Source organism: Lycorma delicatula, chromosome 10, assembly GCF_047948215.1.
Source record: "Lycorma delicatula isolate Av1 chromosome 10, ASM4794821v1, whole genome shotgun sequence".
In the NCBI taxonomy this organism is placed as follows: Eukaryota; Metazoa; Arthropoda; class Insecta; order Hemiptera; family Fulgoridae; genus Lycorma; species Lycorma delicatula.
Genome location: NC_134464.1, coordinates 37601388 through 37621780, shown reverse-complemented (window position 1 = coordinate 37621780; position 20393 = coordinate 37601388). Strand labels below are relative to the sequence as shown.

The window sequence follows — 20393 nt, the reverse complement described above, 5'->3', positions numbered from 1 at the left end:
AGTCCTTCACTAACATTCTTCGAACACTTGAACTATGCAATTGTAAAGATGCTGAGAGACGACGGATTGACCGATGTGGACTTCGTGTGACAGCATCTTGTAAAGCTTGAACATTCTGTGGTGTACAGACGGTTCGCTCACGGCCTGGAGGTTTCTTTTTCACTGCCGAACCAGTTTCCTCAAAATTAGATATCCATGTTTTAATTGCATGTGCTGATGGAACACGGTCGTGCCGTCCCAGATTAAAATGACGGTGAAATTCTCTACACACTCCCTCCACACTGTCATTGTTTTTTTAAAACGCTTTGATAGCAAATGCACGTTGCGCACCACTCCAAGGATCCATGACAACTAAATGGCAGGTTAGGTTAGAGAGGCTGGTGCCACTTATCAAGTGGTACCAATCGTACACAGCTACCAACACAACTTTCAAAGTTTCTTTGAATCACCCTGTAATACAACAAAGAAAGCTACTTCAAGCTATCTCAACATCTGTTCATGTTCAACCTCAACATTTTTTATGAAATTGTGGTTCAATTGGCTTATTACAATTTTTTATTTATGAGACTATATTCAGAGAGACATAAGAATGGGGAAGAGAGTTGAACACATTCTATAATTACTTTGTTAAACTTTTAATAAAAAATCCATTATTATTTTGTTTTAAGTAATACATACAGTCAATTACTGAAATACTGTTACAAATTGGATTTTCTTAACTTGGAGTAAAGAATTATAACTTGGAATAATAAAAATTAGGACACTTTATATATTCACAACAATTATACAAGAGTACATTTATTTTGAAAAATGTTTCTCCTTTTTATCACAACCATTTACATTTTTCTTTTTATCTTTATTAGTTTATTTTTTTAATACACAAGGAAATATTTTCTTTTTCATTTTACAATTAGGTTGCAGCAGTTCATCATTGAATTTGATTAAAACATATCTGCCTAGTATTTTTTGTTGGGTAGACCTTAAGATTTTTGGTTTTAGCTTTCATCTACCATGTTTGACCTATTTGGCTTAAATTGTATGTTTTGAGGATATTGAAATCATTTTTGTGGTTCTTTATTTATATAACATTCAAAGAAGCAACAACAGTCATAAAATAAGTAATATCATCCTTATCCTACACGCCTAAGTATAAGATAATGGACCAGTTACCTTATTTTTCCTTTTATGTAAAGATTCCTTTCAGAATTTTACTTTCATATCTTATCTTAAAAAAATTAAATATGTCTGTCAATACCCATACATCACATTCATGTCACAATAGTAAAGCTTTTCAAGTTCAAGTACTTTTCATTTTTAAATATATTTTTCAGTTAGTTTACTTCTGAACAGTTGTAAAACTGGGAAAGTCCATAACTATTAACTGTATTTAATAACAAACATTCTTTCAATTCTAGTAATAAATAATGAAAAAATATAAAATGTAATATAGTTACAAGTACTAAAATATAAACTACATATGGTACTCACCTTGTAAATTACAGTGGTTGAATCTTTTTAACGCAATTACAGGCCTATGGATGCTAATTCCTTGTATCATTGGAACAACTTGATTTACTTTATTCAGTCCATCTGCAATAGAACAATTAAAATAAGTTTATATAGAAAATATTATTCTCAGTACAATAATAAACTATAATTTAAAAAAAAAATCTGCCAGTAAACATCTCCTGGCACTGGTTTTTTATTCTCATATAGTGGAAACATAATGATACATGAAAAAGAGTTACCCAAGATTTATTTTTTAGGGTGGGGATAATTTAGGATGAAATTTCATTGTAAAATTATCATTATATTTTATATGGTATTTTTTCTGTTCCTTCACCTCCAAGATCATCTTCCAAGAAATGTTTTTGATTTTCCTATGTTTACTATGTTAAATGGAAGAAATAAAAAAAGATTAAAAAAATATAAAGTTTCCTACGACTTCTTTTTTAAGGATGGGGAGTGCATTATGATGAAATTAAACTGTAATATTATTACTAAAAGTTTATTATTTAAATTTTTAATACAATTAAAGAATTGAATCCTAACAAATTTGAAAAATTTAAAAAAAATCAGTACTATTAAACTTTTATAGGCTCTCCCCCACCTATAATTTATTTTTTTTTTTGGGACGCTTGCACTACAATTTTGCCTAGGAAGATATTAAAAGAAATTTGGTTAAAAAATATGCAGTAAATAAAGAATGTTTTTAGATTTTTGAAAAGCAGGGATTTTGGGGAAATTTAAAAAAAATGGTAAGATTATTATGCACACATGTACTGAGCTTAATATAAAGTGGGATTAAGTTTGACAAATTTAGAGAAAATTGACCCCCCACTAAACCAACCCTGGAGATACTGACCCAAAAAAATTTTTCTAACAAATTGCCCCCTAATACAAGTCTCAATTTCATCAACATTGGTTCATCCAGCTAAAAGTTTTTAAGCTTCAAACATGCCCATATGTACATACAAATACGCACGTATGGGTGTATAATATATACGCCCAAATTTTTAACATTAAAACAGTCAATAGAAAAATTTACTTATATGCTACTGAATTTTTCTGAAAAAGTCATCCAATTTCAACTGCCTTAATTTTTAAATGATTGTTCATTAACAAAATCAGCAGTCATCTAATACTTGCAATGGACTACCCTCAGTTTCTGAGGGTCAGGTTGGCAACCACTCAGTAAGTGTTTCCTTAACTTTTGGATCCTTACCTACCCACTGGTTCTCCTTCTTTTAAAGCCCACTCTTCTCATTGAATTTTATCTGTATTTAGAAGTAACTGTTGATTTTTTTTTTAGCAAAGAAACTTTTTCAGCTATCAGATTTTTGCATTTCATATTAAGAGTTATAGTAAAAAAAAACAAACTTTAAAATAAAAATATGTACGAACACAAAACAAACCATTAATAAACAGTCCAGCTTGCTGTAAAATGCACTACAAAATGGTATGAAAATAGCACGCACAATAAATAAAAAATATGAATCAATAGAGTAAAATTATAAAAGGTACTTTACTCCTTCAATACAATGGTGACAATATAATACAGACAAACAAAAAAATGTATGTTCATTAGCAGGTGACAAGTCATGATGACTCGTAACCTGCCACAACTCATGTGTCATTTATTAGCCGCCCATTCTCATTATTCCCTCTTGACATCCCAATCTCTTCATCCCATTGGCAACAAACTTATTATGATTACAAATGATCTCTGCCTAAAAATATTTGCAAAATTTGGACCAAATAACCAGCACATTGCCCCACAAAAGCAAAGTAAATCATCATTTAATTTGACAATTTGTTTCTGTTTTTTTCAAAATTTGCCCCACTTAACCAGCTGCTCTGATTAACTAGCCCAAATAAGCAGAATATACTGTATTTTAAAATACTTAACCAAGAAGTAGTTTTTTGGAAATAAATGGGGTACTTTTTCACTTTATGACCCCACTTTTTTTCATCTTTTCACATAAAAATGAATTAAAAAATATAACATAAAAATTAATATAGCAGGTTTTAGAATAATTGATGAATAAAACATTACAGAAATACCGCAGTAACCCTATAACTCAATAATAAATTAGAGAAAACACAATAACATGCTGTTTTATACAATTTTGTCATTTTAAACATTCTGTATATTAATATATTTTATATATTAAAAATATAAACATTACTGCTTATATTTATAAATATAATCTAACCAAACTTAACCTACTAACCTTGACTAATATGTAATATGTTAAAAATGACAGCATAAAACAGGTTGTCAGTGCGTTTTCTCTAATGTTTTATTCGGTTATAAAACATGAAAGTAATTTTTATGTGAAAAAGTGGATGGTGTAAAATGAAAAAGTACCATAAATGGAAGTTATCAGTTATTAATTGTCATTCCCAGTATGCTAAATATAATAGAAAGCTAAAGACAAGATTTTCTTTTTTTTAAACTTATAAATATTACTTTTTAAGAACACAATTTACTAGTTTTTAGGAAGATATAAGCAAGTAATTTTTGTAACTCTTACTAAAGATTTATCTAGACCTGCAATGTTAGATTAATGATTAGTATAAGAAACGAGCAGTAATATGTTACTGCTCGTAGACTCCGAAAAACTCGAAAAACTCCTAGACTCAGCAAGAGAGCCACATAGTGTAGTAAATCACCTAAATAAACAAGTGATTCATGAAATTAGGAAGAAATTTGTTTAAAAACATAGTAAACTAACTTCTGAATTATATGAAGAAAAATAATTAGAACAATTTTGTATATTCCAATTCATAGGTATTGAACTAATTCAATACTATGGTATTGATATTGATATTGTATACAGAATCTATATTCACACTAATGATATGAAATTATAGTACTTCATAAAATTTAATCCCAAACTTACAAGAATTCCTTGGAACTGATTCGATATCTGAAACAACAAAAGATATATAAAATGATTATATTACAATAAATTTAAAGAATAAAATAAAAAAAAGACTGTTAAAAATCTTTAAAAACATTTTTTGACAATTATAAACATGGCAAGTACAGAAAACATATAAGTAAATACATAGAATACAAGAAATCAACATCTTATTCACAGCCACTATGATGTGCATTATATTGCACTTGATTTATGACTACCACTACAATCTAACTTGTTAACTTATGCCAGCTTTAGGATAACTTTTCAAATACTCTAAAAATTGAAACGTTTTCCTTGATATTTAAATTATGACTTCTTTCTAAGTCCACTGCCAGTGCAACAGTTTATGAATATTGTACTTTAAGAAAAATAAATATATAAAAAAAAAATTATTCATTAGTTAAAAAAAAATGTACAATATTGCAGCCTAAATAATTCCCACATAGCAAAATTATCTATCTTCACAGAATTCAAAACATAATCTATTAATACTATGCCTACATGAAGTCATCAACCTACAGAGTATAACTAAAAAAAAAATGACGAGTGCTTAATCATCATTTTTTGAACATGCATCTTGCTGCCCATCATTCCACTTCTTAATTCATATCCCAGTGCAAAATATTGTTGTCTTCTTTCATCACAAATTTATCATAACTTTAATTTGTGCAAACTTCACAAGACAATTTTGTTCATAAATAATTATGATTTTTTTTTCATTAGAAAAGTAAAATTAGTAATAGTAGCATGAAACATAAACTGTCTGAGTATAAATAAAATACTTTCTTCTTTTTAGTAAGCAAATGATTGGGTCCTGGATGAAATGATATTACCTGTGAATAATTGATTTAAGTGTTGTTTTCTGCCCTTCCTAGCATCGTCACTCTAACAATCATAGTTGACACGTTTTGGAGTACTTCCAATCTCAAACTAGTTTTGGCACTCATGTGCTAAAAGAATGGAGATACACCGAAACAAGTCAACTACGAATGTTGAACAACAATGCTAGGAAGGGCAGAAAACAACATTCAAATCTATTATGATAATTCTAGTGAAAATATAAAATAATGCGTTAATTTTTACCTGTGAAAACATTAAATAATTTCTACATAAGATGATAAAAAATTCATCAAGAGACAGGTTATAAACCTCCCGCCCAAAAAGAGTGTTAAACATGTTAAAAAATGTAACAACTGTTAATTTCTGTTGTAATTTTGTTTAAGCAATAAACTGACAACAAACCACTTTTCATAAGTACAAGGCATCCTAATCTGAAACATCAAAATACTTTAAACAAAACAAATCTTATAGATTTTACTTTTTTTATTGCAAAGTTTTTGATAAAATAGAAAATATGGAAATATGGCTACTTTTAATCACAGAAGATAGACACTTTAATAATAAAACAAACTAATCTCTCTTTTTAAATTTAATAATTTCCAATAATTAAGAAATGTATAGAAGTAACCTAACATGTGTAACATAATCAAACATCTTGGAATATAATAACAAAAATCTAAACATGCTTGAATTATAATTATACAAAACCACATTAAATGCACTAATACAACAAAGATTGAATTTTTTATCATCACAAATTAAAAATTTCCAAATAACTTTAATACAGATACCATTAACAATGCTGGCTACTGAATACTCTACTACAGAAGTCATAATTGACTAGAAAAGAACTTACAAAGAAAAAGTTTCATTAATTTGAAGATGAATCATTTAGTACATTTTATTTTAAAGTGTAACTGAATTTTGTTATACTATTCAACAAATTATTTTATTTAGTTCAAAATTAAAATATTTGATTTTTGTTGGCTAAATAACTTAAAATTTACTAGACAAAAATCATAATAAGATAACAAATAGTTTAATATTTTGGCCCCTTGTATTCTTTGTAAAAAAATTCAGTGAAATAAATACTTATAAATTAACCATTTTATTTGTGTCAAAAGTAATGTAAAAAATCAAAAGGAAAAAATACAAACATACATATGTATATAAACAATTTATAAAATTTACTAAAGAAAAGATATGTTGATTAATGTTACAATATTGAATTTTTTCAATGAAATGATTTGTAAGAAAAATCTACCCAATCAAATTTTATGAGTTATTAAGTAATAATAGTAAATAATCAAACTTTAATAAAATACACGTCAAAATTTAGCCTTTTAAATTCTAAATATTTTGATTCTGTCAAAAATGTTCACACTGTCTGAAAACTGGATTTTCTTTTAAACAAGTTTTTAGAGCACAAATTTTAAAGGCTTTACTTTTGCCGATAGCACATGAAATTTCATAACACATCCATTTCAAATGTTTAGTCATTAATCATTATGCAGCAGCATCTTGGCCTTACATCTGGAGGTTCCAGGTTCAAATCCTGGTCATAGCTACAAAAAATTCATTATCATCCACTGGTATCCACCTGTAAGTGGGTGTAATCCTGATACTATATGCACAAATAAATGATGGTACTTTAAATGGATCCATGTACAATGTAAACTCACTCATGCAGACTCCTAAATTAAAAATTATAATTAATCTAATAGACCAACAGAAAATTCTCATCATGGGACTGTAGCAAATAAGAAACACCGACCTGGATGCCATGGAATCTCAAGGACATACGCTCTACAAAGGTAGAACAGGTTTTTTGGTCAGCCTTAAAATAATAACCTCTGTACAAGAATTCAAGTCACAACCCCCAAGAATATCATGCTAAAAGATCTAATCAAATCTACACCATAATAAACCCAAACACCATAATCTTTCACACTAATAATAAAAACAAATCTTCAAACAAATCTTCAAAGACTGTAAAGACTGTAAAGAAACAGAAAAGTTCTGGAATTTACTCAACCAGATCATAAATAACACCCCCCAAAGATCACATTAAACAACTAACTGGAGACTTTCAGCTCAATTAGGCAGATAGAGATACTATGACATCAGAAAATGGGCTGCCCAAAAGATAACAAATCAAAACGGACAGTCTCATTGATCTCTGCAGAAACCACAACCTAATCTCAAAGTCTACATACTTCAAGAGGTAACCTTAAAAACTCAAAACCTGGAAACATCCTAACTATACTAAAGGAGAATGTGTACTAAATCATGTCTTCATAGACACCACCACAAACAGATCTACAACATAAAAGTCCTCCAAGGTGAAGACAGGCTCAGACTACTACCAAGTCAATATTAATATTAAATTTACTCCCCAAAAGAAAGCAACAAAACCAAGCCCCTAAAACTAAAAGAAAAATAGAACCTACCCAACTAATCAAGAATGACGATTATCAAAAAGCAACAAAAGAAATAACAATCACAGATAAACTCAAATACCTAGTCAACAACCTTAAACAAAATGTTTTGAATATTTTAGTTTGTTTGCATTTTGTTGTTAATTTCTACTTTAAGTTTTTATTTTGTTTTAATTTTTGTTATTCTATTAGGTTTTGTATATGTTTTGTTTTCTAGTTGTTTTTATTTAATTTTCAAGTGTGGATTTTTAAACTTTCGTTTTTTGAAATACATACATATATCATCTTCATTTTGATGTATACATTATGAAAATTGATGGTCCAATTCAAAAATATTTACCAAAACCTCAACTCTGCATAATATTTATTTCTAATACATAATATTAATTTAATTAATCCACTATTCAATTTTACCTAGAATATAATGGCCCAAAATCTCGCTTGAGTTCGTTAATGGGCAAAATCAGATCATGGGGGTGGAAATGGGGATTCTCTTTTTTGAAAAGCAAAATATCACTATAACTTTCTTATTAAGTAAAATAACGAATTCGTTTAAAGTTCCTTATATTCTTTGGATAAGTGCCTAAAACTAATCTAAGAAAAGGTTTTTGATATCACCAACCAATGGCCTAGGGAGTGGAAAAACCGGGGTTTCCCTTAATAGGTACAGTATCAAATCGGTTTAAAGTGGTCATTAGTCCTTTAAACATTACCTAAAACTTTTGTCTGAAACAATTTTTGATATGACAACCCTTACGGAACGGGATAACCAAAATGTTGCTGGAAGTGTAAGAAGATTGGGTTCATATGCTAAACATGTGAAACTTTTTTTCACATGCAACCACTGTTATGAAAATTTAAAGTTTTTTTTAACTTTAAGGTGCAAATCCTTTTTCTCCCCAACTTGGCACCAGTGAAACCTTCCGGCGTGCCGAAAGGGATTTTTTAAATGCTATATAGTCTGTAACTTCTTCTAATAATCAATTTCCATCAGTGAAAAGTTTCATTAAAATCAAGCCAATAAGTCCTTCAAATAAAGGAGTTACACAGGCATAGAAAAATTATGGAAAACATCCCTATGGCATAAGACTAAAAAGGAAAATTATTAAATTCTTTGAAATATCAATTTAGAGATAATTACTTCAATTTTATTTGTACAGATATATCAAGGATGAAAATGCAAAAATAATTTGCCAAATCCGTAAATCAGTACAGCTGTTTTTACTAATTTAGGTAAAAAAATGTGGTTTTAGGTTATTGTAAAACCACAACATACATTCATTCTAAACAACTACAATCTCATTTATTTCATAATTACAACGTTAGATAGCGTGAAATGTTATTATTGTGAACACTTCTACCAAACACAAAAGGGACCTTAACTTCACTCATATGATTTACATATGTGAAGATAACAAAAGGTCGTAAAGGAAAATTTACTTCACTGACGCAGCTGGCAGAAATTGTATAAAATTCTACTCCATCCGGTTTAAACCATCTAGTGATCACAGGAAGTGAAAGCAGAGATATTTTTGTTAGATTTATGACTAACTTACATATTTTAGAAATAACGAATAAAAATTATCAAACAGTTCAGCCATTTCTGTTTTTCTTATGAAAACAAAGGAGTATTTTCTAAACCCACTGGACTGGTCTAATGGTGAACACGTAATCACAAATCAGCTGATTTCGAAGGCAAGAGTTCTAAGGTTCAAATCCTAGTAAAGGCAGTTACTTTTATACGAATTTGAATACTAGATCATGGATCAGTTTTTTTTTAATGGTTGGGTTTCAATTAACCACCCATCTCAGGAATGGTTGACCTGAGACTTTACAAGACTACACTTCATTTACATTGATACATAACATCCTCATTCATCCTTTATAGTAATACCTTACAGTGGTTCCAGAGACTAAACAGAAAAAAAAGAGTTGTTTTTGCAAAGAAGTAAGTAGAATCTTCTCCTGTAAAACACAACGTGACAACTGAGATTGAGACTCAAGTGGATTTCCCTGGAGCTGTTCCCTTAACAGGATTATCTTTAAAAAAAATGTCGTTTTGATAAATTCATTGCTACTATGATGAAAATTACAGAGATATTTTATGCTGTGATCTTGGGTGTCCACCTGTTGTTGTAAACACAGAACCATCAATAGCAACTGCTGAGATTCAGGTACGAAATGAGGATACAACTTCTGCATCCCCTCCTCAAAAGGGCCAACAACACAAAACAATATAATTTTTAATATTAAGCCATGAAAATAATAATCTTTTTCTTAAAAATCAATTGTTTAATATACCAGCATTCAAGTTGTAAATACTAGTGTTTACTATTTACTAACGTAAATTCAATTTCTATTTAAAAACTGAAACAAACAGACAACTCATTTTTAACAGTTAAAGTGATATAGAAAACATACAAATTCAGTATATACAGAAATAAATTAACAGTTAACTTACCAGAACATGCATTTTTAATAGATCTTTTTGTTTTATTTAAACATTCCTTTAGAATATTTTTACTTTCACCTAATGCTTCTGTAAATCTCAATGCTGGAGGAAAAAGATCATCAATTTTTCTATTTAAAGCAAAGAAGGTGTTTTCGTAGTAGTTCAGTTTTTCCTACGAGAAAGAAATCATAATAATGTTAAAAAATAAAAGCGGAATAAATTGCAGACTATCAGCAGAATGGAATTATTTCTACTTATTACTTTTGTTATCAATGCTAAGAATTTTCACGGAGAAAGATACTTCCTAAGAACAAATTTTATTATAAGAAAACAATTAAAACCATAAAAATAATAGATATTCGTTTACTACCAAAGTTACTGAAGTAAAAGTCACCACTTTGATATTATTACATTCTGTTAATTAATAATAATACTAATATTTAGATGACAAATAAAACTAATATTTTACTATATATATATATATATATACACACACACATATGATAATATATCTTGATGAAGAAAGAAGCATTTGGAAAAATATAGTTAAAAGAGACAGATTTACAGACCACATACTGAAATAGTTTAATATTGGAGGAACAGGTAGTTGGGAAAAATTGTCCAGGCAGGCAACGTTTGGAATATTTAAAACAAATTGTTAGGGATGCAGGATGTAAGGGGTATACCGAATGTACCAGCATGTATTAACAACATGCTGGTATAATATTTCATATTATTAACTCACAAGAGATTCAGAGAAGAAAATAAACTATTTTTTCACATGCTTACACATTTTTTTAAAATAAGATAAATATAAAAGTTGCTATACATGGATTAAACATAAGCTGAAGCAATTACAAGCATATCAACAATTTCACATTAAAAATATTTATATTTGGTTTAACTTTCAAATATATCTGTGGATCTTTACTTATTAGATAAGCGAGTTATAGAGAGATCAATTCATGAAGGTTTTACAAAAATAACCATTAATTTAATCTGAGACACTTAGTGATATAGGATGTAGTAGAGAGATTCTTGTACAAAAATCAATCTCAAATTAATTGAGGTCCCATAAAAAAAATTGTTCTTAATCAATCTTTCACAATGTTTTAATATATGAAAAAATATCAAAGGATTAAAATCAAAAGTTGAAAGTCACAGGATTAAAGTTAAAATTTGTAAATATCTAAATTATTCATAGTTAGTTAATACAACACAGAACTGACAGAGTAATGAAAACAATATGATCCCAATAAAAGCAATATGTACTGTTTTATTTTTATATTTTTCCATGTAGAAGTTAAGGAAAAATTAAGATTAGATTTTGTACATTAAGAAGCCCAAAAATACCTATTCTTACATTTCACTTAAAAGAATTTGCCACTTGCAAAGTATTTTTCTTTATATTAGAGAAAAATGTAATAACTAAATTTTACATTATATAAGTTGAGATACCCACTTATACAAAACTCCATTAAATAAAAACTATTCTTTCCCAATTAACATTGATGCATCTTACAACCAAATCTATTTCTACCTTGTAACCTTAAGTCATCTGCAATATGAATCTCCATTAAGGGCAGTAATATTTCTACATGATAATTTTTTTACACCTGATGATTATTTTAAAAAATAATAATAATAATAATGATTATTATTAACATTGTCATATAAAATTTAATAAGTTTTTATTCAATATTTCAATTTTGTAATAGAAGTAACATTTAGATCTGCATCTTAATATCTTATAAACAAAGAAAAAAAGGAAACACTTTTAAACAAACACAAAACTTTTAAACACTATTAATTACAAACAAAATTAAACAAACCTTGATTGCATTAGTTTCCATTAATAATTGAACATAAGCATTTCTTTGTTCTTCAAAATCCTTTTTTAATGTAGTATTAGTATGTCTTACTTCTTGTAGGTTGTGAATTATTTCACTATTTGACTTCTTTAATCTATCTGCAAAGAAATTATGAAAATAATATTATCAGTAAACACGCAAATTTCTGAAATATTTAATAAAATTATTTTTTATAAATAAGCAATATTAAACCAGATTTTTTAACAGATAATGAACAAATTCTGTTTTAACTTTTTTTCTGTGAAATTCAAATTATAATAAAATAAAGAAGGGCAGCTTATTACAAGCCTACAGAACCTGTCTCATTGGTATTTATATTGAAAATCTTTTTCAAATGACTCTGAAAAGCTATAGAAAAAGTTGTTATGTGTACATAACAGAAGAGATAGAAGTGTAATATTTCAAGGACATAAAAAAAACATGAGAAACAAACAGAATACAAGAATATGTGGTAAGAAGTAAGCAAGATATGATAAATATGAGAAAGAAAATTGAGGCAGAAAGCAGGAGAAAAGGCAATAATGACACAGAACCAGTAGAAGGAAAGATCCGAGCAGAGGTTACTAATGAAGAATTTAATGCTGTACTTCTGTACAGAAGTTGTTTTTATACCCCGCAAAAAGATATTTTATACACTTTTAATTATTATATTCTGGCTGTGTTAAGTTTAACCAGACATTTATTTGTTTAAAATAAACTTTTTATGAAGCATATTGCATTAATACACAAAGCTGACATCTTCAAGCTTTGCGCAGGTATCCCACCAGATAGATACAAGCAACAGAATTCACATCAGGATAGGTAATCTACAATGATGGTTACGGATATATTCTTCACTACCCTTGATCTTTCTTCCCCACTACTAGTACTGTAAGTGTAGATCTGGTTATCAGTTCTAATCCCTGCTAGATTCTCCATGTTGAGGATACCAGGACTGAAAAAGCAACTACTGCATCCTAGGTATCTGATAGGGAACCCACCGGGTTGGTCTAGTGGTTAACACGTCTTCCCAAATCAGCTGATTTGGAAGTCGAAAGTTACAGCATTCAAGTCCTAGTAAAGCCAGATATTTTTACATGGATTTGAATGCTAGATCGTGGATACCGGTGTTCTTTGGTGGTTGGGTTTCAATTAACCACACATCTCAGGAATGGTCGAACTGAGAATGTACAAGACTAACACTTCATTTACACTCATACATATAATCCTCATTCATCCTCTGAAGAATTATCTAAACGGTAGTTACCGGAGGCTAAACAGGAAAAAGAAGAAGGTATCTGATAGGGAACTATCTGTCATAACTCAGAAACTCTTGTTTCCTGTCTGATAGCTATAAAAGCTAACATTTTTAGTAAATTAAAAAGTTTACGGTATGTCTATTGGATAAAGTTAAGACTCCTCCTTACTGAAAAAGGTTCATTATCTTTTGATTAAGCTAACCTATAAAATATATGTTGATCATTTCAAAAAAAAGAAAAGATAATGGGATGCTTCAATAAATTCCTGGCCCCTCTTTTAATGTTTATAATTGAACTTCCTTAAGTTATCAGAACATTAACTGTTATCCTCTTTACATGCATATGTATACTCATACGTAAATAAACAACACATTCAATAAAAAATCATAAATATTCATGAACAAACATGGGTTTTCATATGTTTGTTTAACACCATTCATGAAGATAAATTTTTAATAAATTAAAAATTTCCATATGTTTGTTGTAGTGTGCAATCAATAGTAATATAAAAATTGTTCTTGTGCGGGGATCTTGCCTCTCAACGTATTAAAAGGCTAATTCAACCCACCATAGAGTTGCCGAATTATCAAATAAATGTAGAAATATTCATAAAATTTAGTTAATGATTTATTTTACTATTTTAATTATTTAGTATTACGCATAGTATTTAATTTTAAACAATTTACATACATAATTTCGCTTAATTTTCATTTAGTTTTATGTTAATTTCAAGGAATACAAATTTGAACTAACTAGGCAATATATTCTTAATTTAAATGTAACAATTAAGAAGCAATTTATAACAAACTAATTAAATAAGAAGAAATAACATGCTTCTATGATTGCACATACTGCATGCCAAAAATATGATTTTTTTTTAATTTTTATATACATAATGAATAATAATAATTGAACACATGCACAGGTAGTAAATTAAGCACAAGTCACAATAGTTCTTGAGTAATAATTTGAATAACAGTTAAGTTTTTCAAAAAGCAAATTCTAAATCAGATTAGTGCTTAGAACAAATAATGCTTGCATTAGATCAACAGTGAATTAATTGAGTGTGTAACCATCAACTGTAGAATAGATGCAATAACCATCTGAGGAATAAGTAAGCTCTGAGTAGCATAATTCTTGATTGAATAAGTGCATGGAATAGACAGGCCTCAAAAAAATTTAGTAGTTAAATAAATAGGTGCATAGCAAAATGAGCACTGAATAGACACAAATTTGAGGTTGAATAAGTACATGGCATAAGTAACCTCGAATGTAAACTTGATCTTGAAATTAATAATTGAGTAACGCAAAATAGCCTTGAGAGAATAGTGGAAACAGTCTTGTATGAATATCTTGATAAAAATAATTACAAATGTATAACTATATATGAAAATTACTATTAAGGGTAGCAGACTACAAATAATTTTTTTTTTGTGTTTCTAATTTAGGCAATATGAAATAGAGCTGGCTAACTTCCTAATAAGCAAATTGCCTTTATAACTAGATATCTGCAATGGATCGAGCTAAGCCAGAAAAGAATTTACCAATTAGACAGACATCTTAAATATATATTTTTAATAGAATGAATGTCTTGAATATGTGGATTTCTTAATAGGTAAATCTGATAGAGGCTGGAAGCAATCGCTTGTACAGGTAGAAAAATTAGTTTATAATCATTGTACTAACAGATCTCTTAGATGGTAGTCGCTTGTATGGATATCCTACATTAGTAATCGCTAGTGGATATCAACAATGGATTGGGAGAAATAGATAAGAATGTATTATTTTAAACAGATACCTTCAATATAGACAGCAAGAGAAAAATTATCAAAAGCACTTATCCATTTTCTTATAATGCTAACAAATACAAACTAGACGGTTAAAAAAAAATCGTCAGTAATATCTTTAAGTAATGTAGTAGTAGTAAACAAGATTTGAATTACCTTGTACTCTTCAATATCCCACCGAGATGAAAAAGTAGTCATAAGAAAAAAAATTATTATTTTCCCACGTTCTGAATCTTGTAACAATCAAAGAGAACCAACAATAACTCCATAAATTAAATTTTTGAAACCTTTCAGGGAAACAACCTTACGACAAGAAGTCAACAGGATTTTCAGATGAACTAATGTGACACCATTTGGCATTAGAATTAAACTGTTGAATTTCCGAAACTCAATTAGAAATAAATATTTTCCACCTTGATGAATCACCAAGAATGCAAGGTCCAATCACGGAATAGGAATATAAATGAATTTCATTGATGGGATTTTTTAAAAATTAAGTACTTGTTTAATCAAATGCATTAGTAGTGAATAAGAATATAATTCAAGTCTTGGCAGAGAAATCTGTTTGAGTGGTGAAACCCTAGACTTGGAACAAAGAAGGTTGGAAAAAATCTTTCCATTATAAAAAAGATTCTGACGCATAAAAATTGGATAACCTTTCAGCGGTACATCTGCAAATCCATGAATTAGAAAGATTTTACAGAATTATTTTTTAACTGATCCATAAATAGTAATGTTGTGAGTAAATATCCATAACTTAAGTGAGTAAATAGCTCTCTCCATTATGATAAGTAATCAGGTAATATATCAAAAAATTATATGTTAAATTGACTTATAATTTCCCACAATTGTTGCATGAAGTGTTTAAGAATAATATCCGTCCAACCAAACTCAAATCATAAATACCAGCAGTAATATATAGAACATTTCTCTTAGTTAATGCATTATTAAACTGGGATGTCCATGTTTCTTAGCCATTATTCTATAATATACCTAATGTGTGAATGTTTTCATCTTTATTTAACAAAATATTACAGTTATCATTTTAACAGAATTATATTTGGAACATTGGTGTACAACCTGTGTAATGAAAATCCACAATGATTTAACAAATAGGTTATTTCTGACTTTAATCCCTTTAATATGTTTAAGTTGTCACATCCCGTTATAAGGTTGTAGACATACAAGTCATTAATATAGTTTTACAAGTCGAAGGAAACTGATCTTTGTTAATTTGCAACTATCACATAAGACATCTAGTAGCTAGGAGAGATAAGTCACAGTTTACAACGCATAGTGTTTTAATTCTTTGTCGGCAGACTCTTGCCATACGATCCTTAGTAGTTTATTGTCTTCTGGCATAACTAAAATTTGTCTACACATTTCTTTACGTCAGATGTAATAACATAACTATGGAACCTGAATTTAAGGATTTTAAAAAAGAGATTTTGCTGAATAATAGGATCAACATGTAATGTATCACCAAGAGATGAGTTGTTTGAAGATTTACAACCATCAAAAACAACTCGGAACTCGATAATGATTGTTAAGCTTAAATCCTTAAGTAAAATACTTTTGGTTCTTTAATTAATCAATTATGTAAGTTAAGTACAGACATATGACCAAGTTTTATGAAATCAGTGTAACTTCTTTGAAATATCAGAAGGGTCTTCATTCAGCTTGTTTTCTACATTTAAAAATTTTTATTCACAATATTTAGAGAAACACCTAGTTTGTCTCAGGTTTATGTGAGAATGTAACACTGAACCTTCCACGATCATTTCAACAAGTATTTTAAAAAAAATGAAATTCACAAATGTGATTTTCATGTAACTTATAAGGCACACTACACTCTTCAACAACCCAGAACCTTTCAATGAGATGAGCAAGCAGAATCGTGTCTTGAAGCGTAGAATATTGAAGTTAGCTTGTTGAACTGATAGTTAACAAGCAAGTTTCCAGCTTGTATATAACATAATCTTGTTTCTTTGATTATCGAATATTGATAACTGCGTATGAATTTATTTGATTTTATGAGATCAAGATAGAATTGGATACTAATTAAAATAATTTCGGATGGAATGTTGAAAAACTTGGATGGGCTAGAAATGAATTTTTGGGCAGTTTGAAATAAGTAACGACGTTAAAGAATTCAGATGGTAGTCAGGTTTTGTATTACAGCACAATGTATATTAAAATTATAGTTTTCAAAATGAGACTCTAACGTAAGACTGGCAAAACAAATTCTTAATAACTGATATTAGAAGATTATTCACTATAAGTTTAAGTTGTGTCATATGACAAACATTTTTATTCTAGTTACAGATGAAATTATTACTGTCGTTTCTCTTTATTTCAATAAGTGGAAATGTATATTTCCTGATTCGGTAGTCATGCTTATAATAATAGTTTAATAGTTACTTTACTAAGTCTGGCATAATAAACGAAAGTTTGAAGATTAGTTTATAGTTACATATAGATAGAATAAAGATGTTACGTTATGACTACTAAGAAGCAGTCAAACTGATACAAATTCATGAATGATTATGTTGAATATTTCCTATATCGTTATAATCCAGCCCAGGAGACTAAAGTTCACTTAAGAATCTTGCCTCTTAGTGTATTAAGAGGCCATCACGCCATAGAGGTGTTGGATTATCAAATAAATGTAGGAATATTCATTTAATTAATTAATGATTTATTTTACTACTTTAGTTATTAATGTAGTACTAAAATTTAATTTTAAACACATTACATGTATAATTTAGCTTAATGTTCATTAAGGTTTACGTTAATTTAAAGGATACAGATTAAAACTAAGTAATATGTTCTTAATTTAAAAGTAATGTTTTAGAAAAAGCATAAAAAAATGATTAAATAAGAAAAAATAACAAATGTTTTCGTGATTGAACAAACATAATCAAAATAAATAAAAAATACCAAAAATTATTTTTTCATCATACATTACAAAAGCTTGGGCCAATGAAAAAGAACCTATTGCATTTGTTTCTAATTTGAATTATTATCTCTTGATCTAAAAGACTTTCCAATCAATTTATTTTTAAAAAAAGATTAAAATTTTTCTTTCAAAAAACAAATTTTTCTGTTGAAGAGCTTTTAAATAAAATTTAATATAGGATAACTTAAATATGTATTTTAAAATAAACAAAGTAATACACCAACTGAAATGAACATACCCAATTTAAGAGAATAGCGTTTTTTCGTTTGACTTATTCTCCTTCTTTGGAAAGAAATTATAATTTAAAAATTTTTATAAGTATTATTATTTCTCTTTAAAACTTTACTCTGATACTTTCTGCGTAGATTACTACTGTTTGCAATACTTTTCCTTTTTTTCTTTGGCAGAGGTATAGGTTTCATTCTTGGTGCCAATTTTTTTGTTTCCATTCTGTATAAAAAAAAATATAATTAAAAAGACCAATGCATCAACACTGTAATTACTAATAAAAAAGAAAATATTTAACCCATATCTGTAATACAACCAGTCAAACTAGATGACGTCCATGACCTGGGAAGTTAATATTTGATAGAAATATAACATCCGATTCTATCAGGTGCAATAACATGGCTGAACTCTTCAATAAACAAACAACAATATTTTAAAATAAGGATAAGACCGAAATGAAGAGATTGAATTTACAAAATGAAATGGTTAATAAAATTACATAATAAATGCCAACAATTAAAAAAATTTATTTTCTAATTTAGCAGATGATTGAAGTAGCTTCAAAAGTTTACTAGTATGAACACCTTTTGGAAATAGTAATAATTGTGACAGCAGATTATAATTAATTTATTAAGCATTTAGCACCACTGGTATTTATACAATTGTATAATTAAATTTCCACTTATTAACATTGTTGGTAAGTGGAAATTTAATTTATACAAGGCATATTATAGTTTGATAAGTTGTAGTTTTCATATAGCCATATGGCCTGTGTTATATTCTTTCTATCCTTTCTAGCAACATGAACAGCTTTGTGTTTATGTAATCTAGACGAGATCTATACACAGTTAAAAATACCGTTCTAGTATATTTCAACTACTCCCCATAAAAGATGTTAAAAGTAGCTTAAAAAAGTATAAGCTTAAATAGCAATGACAAAAACTTATGAGTAGCACAAGCATAAATGTGAGGATCAAGTTACTGTTTCTAGTAATGTTTTTTAGCAAGCACAAACCTTTCATGGATTTATTTTACATTATTGAGCATTCGTGTTAACTTTCCACAATGTTCACCATGATCTAAATACAAATCATCTTGTCAACATACTGTTTCAAAAATGGTCATCATCCATGATATTAGAACAGTATCTTCTATGACACAATATAACATCTCTCTGGAGCATTCACCATACTTTCTTGATTTGGCACCAGCTGATTTTTTCTTGTTCTTTCCTTGATATCAATTCTGAACAGAAGAAGATAGATAAAAGGATGATGGCATCGTAGCTGATATAACAAAACAGCAGTCTCCTTGGTTTCTAAGAACTGATTTTATAAATATTTCTAAAAACTTGGTGTTCATAAAATTCAGAAAGTGTAACATTTTTGTTTTTAATGCTGAAAAATAAAACAATGTTAAAAAATGTATGTACATCGGAAAGAAAGGGCTGAATATGCCAAATTTAACTACTTAAAAATTTTTTGTTAACCTTTTAACATACAGTAAAAGTCTTAACTAAAAACAAAAAAAAATAAATAAATATAATAGACTTAGATAAGCACATTTAAAAAAAATTTTGTTACACATTAATTTAATTTGTCATTTTATATAGTCTAGGTTAGTATATTCAACATTACTATTTTTTTTTTTTTTTAATTACTATTTATTTTTATACGTTCAAAATAGCCTTGATCTGATTTATTTGGATAATTGTTTTATTTATTTATTGTACGGCACATGCACGTTACTTCACAATGGAAATTAAGATACACAGAAAAAAAAAATTAGAAATTAAATATAAAAAATTATTAAATATAAAAACTATACATATAATATTATAAATATATAAATATTTTGTATATCATAAAAAGAGTAATAAAAAATTATTATTGTTTTACCTTACACAGATAACAAATAGTTAAAAATGTTTAAGGAAATGGAAAATCACCTCACTGTTCACGTTCCCTACTTAGTAGCGTACTTCAATCTTGATGATAGCTTATCATTTTTGGAAGCATCTTCTGACTTATGCTAGTCGCCTACATCACTAGAGTTATGCAGTACAATGAAATATATTGATGTCTTATGATACTTAAATTGTTTTGCAATAAAAATTAAAGAAAATTATTTGGAAAACATAAGGGGAAAAT

At 28.3% G+C, this 20393-nt stretch overlaps 1 protein-coding gene across 3 annotated transcripts in view; it reads right to left on the bottom strand.

The window, feature by feature from the left end:
• Positions 1-19609, bottom strand: part of LOC142331274 (uncharacterized) — a 58178-nt gene extending 38569 nt beyond the window's left edge. For 2 of the 3 annotated variants that reach the window (XM_075377053.1, XM_075377051.1), the window contains exons 1-6: positions 19259-19609; positions 18254-18465; positions 11993-12129; positions 10170-10332; positions 4407-4433; positions 1489-1590 (exon numbers count right to left, since the gene is read on the bottom strand). In XM_075377053.1, coding sequence (XP_075233168.1) covers positions 1489-1590; positions 4407-4433; positions 10170-10332; positions 11993-12013 — 313 coding nt within the window. In that variant the 5' untranslated portion in view covers positions 12014-12129; positions 18254-18465; positions 19259-19609. The remainder of the gene's footprint in view (positions 1-1488; positions 1591-4406; positions 4434-10169; positions 10333-11992; positions 12130-18253; positions 18466-19258) is intronic. The other variant, XM_075377052.1, reaches the window with a different exon arrangement.
• Between the last annotated feature and the right edge of the window lie 784 nt (positions 19610-20393).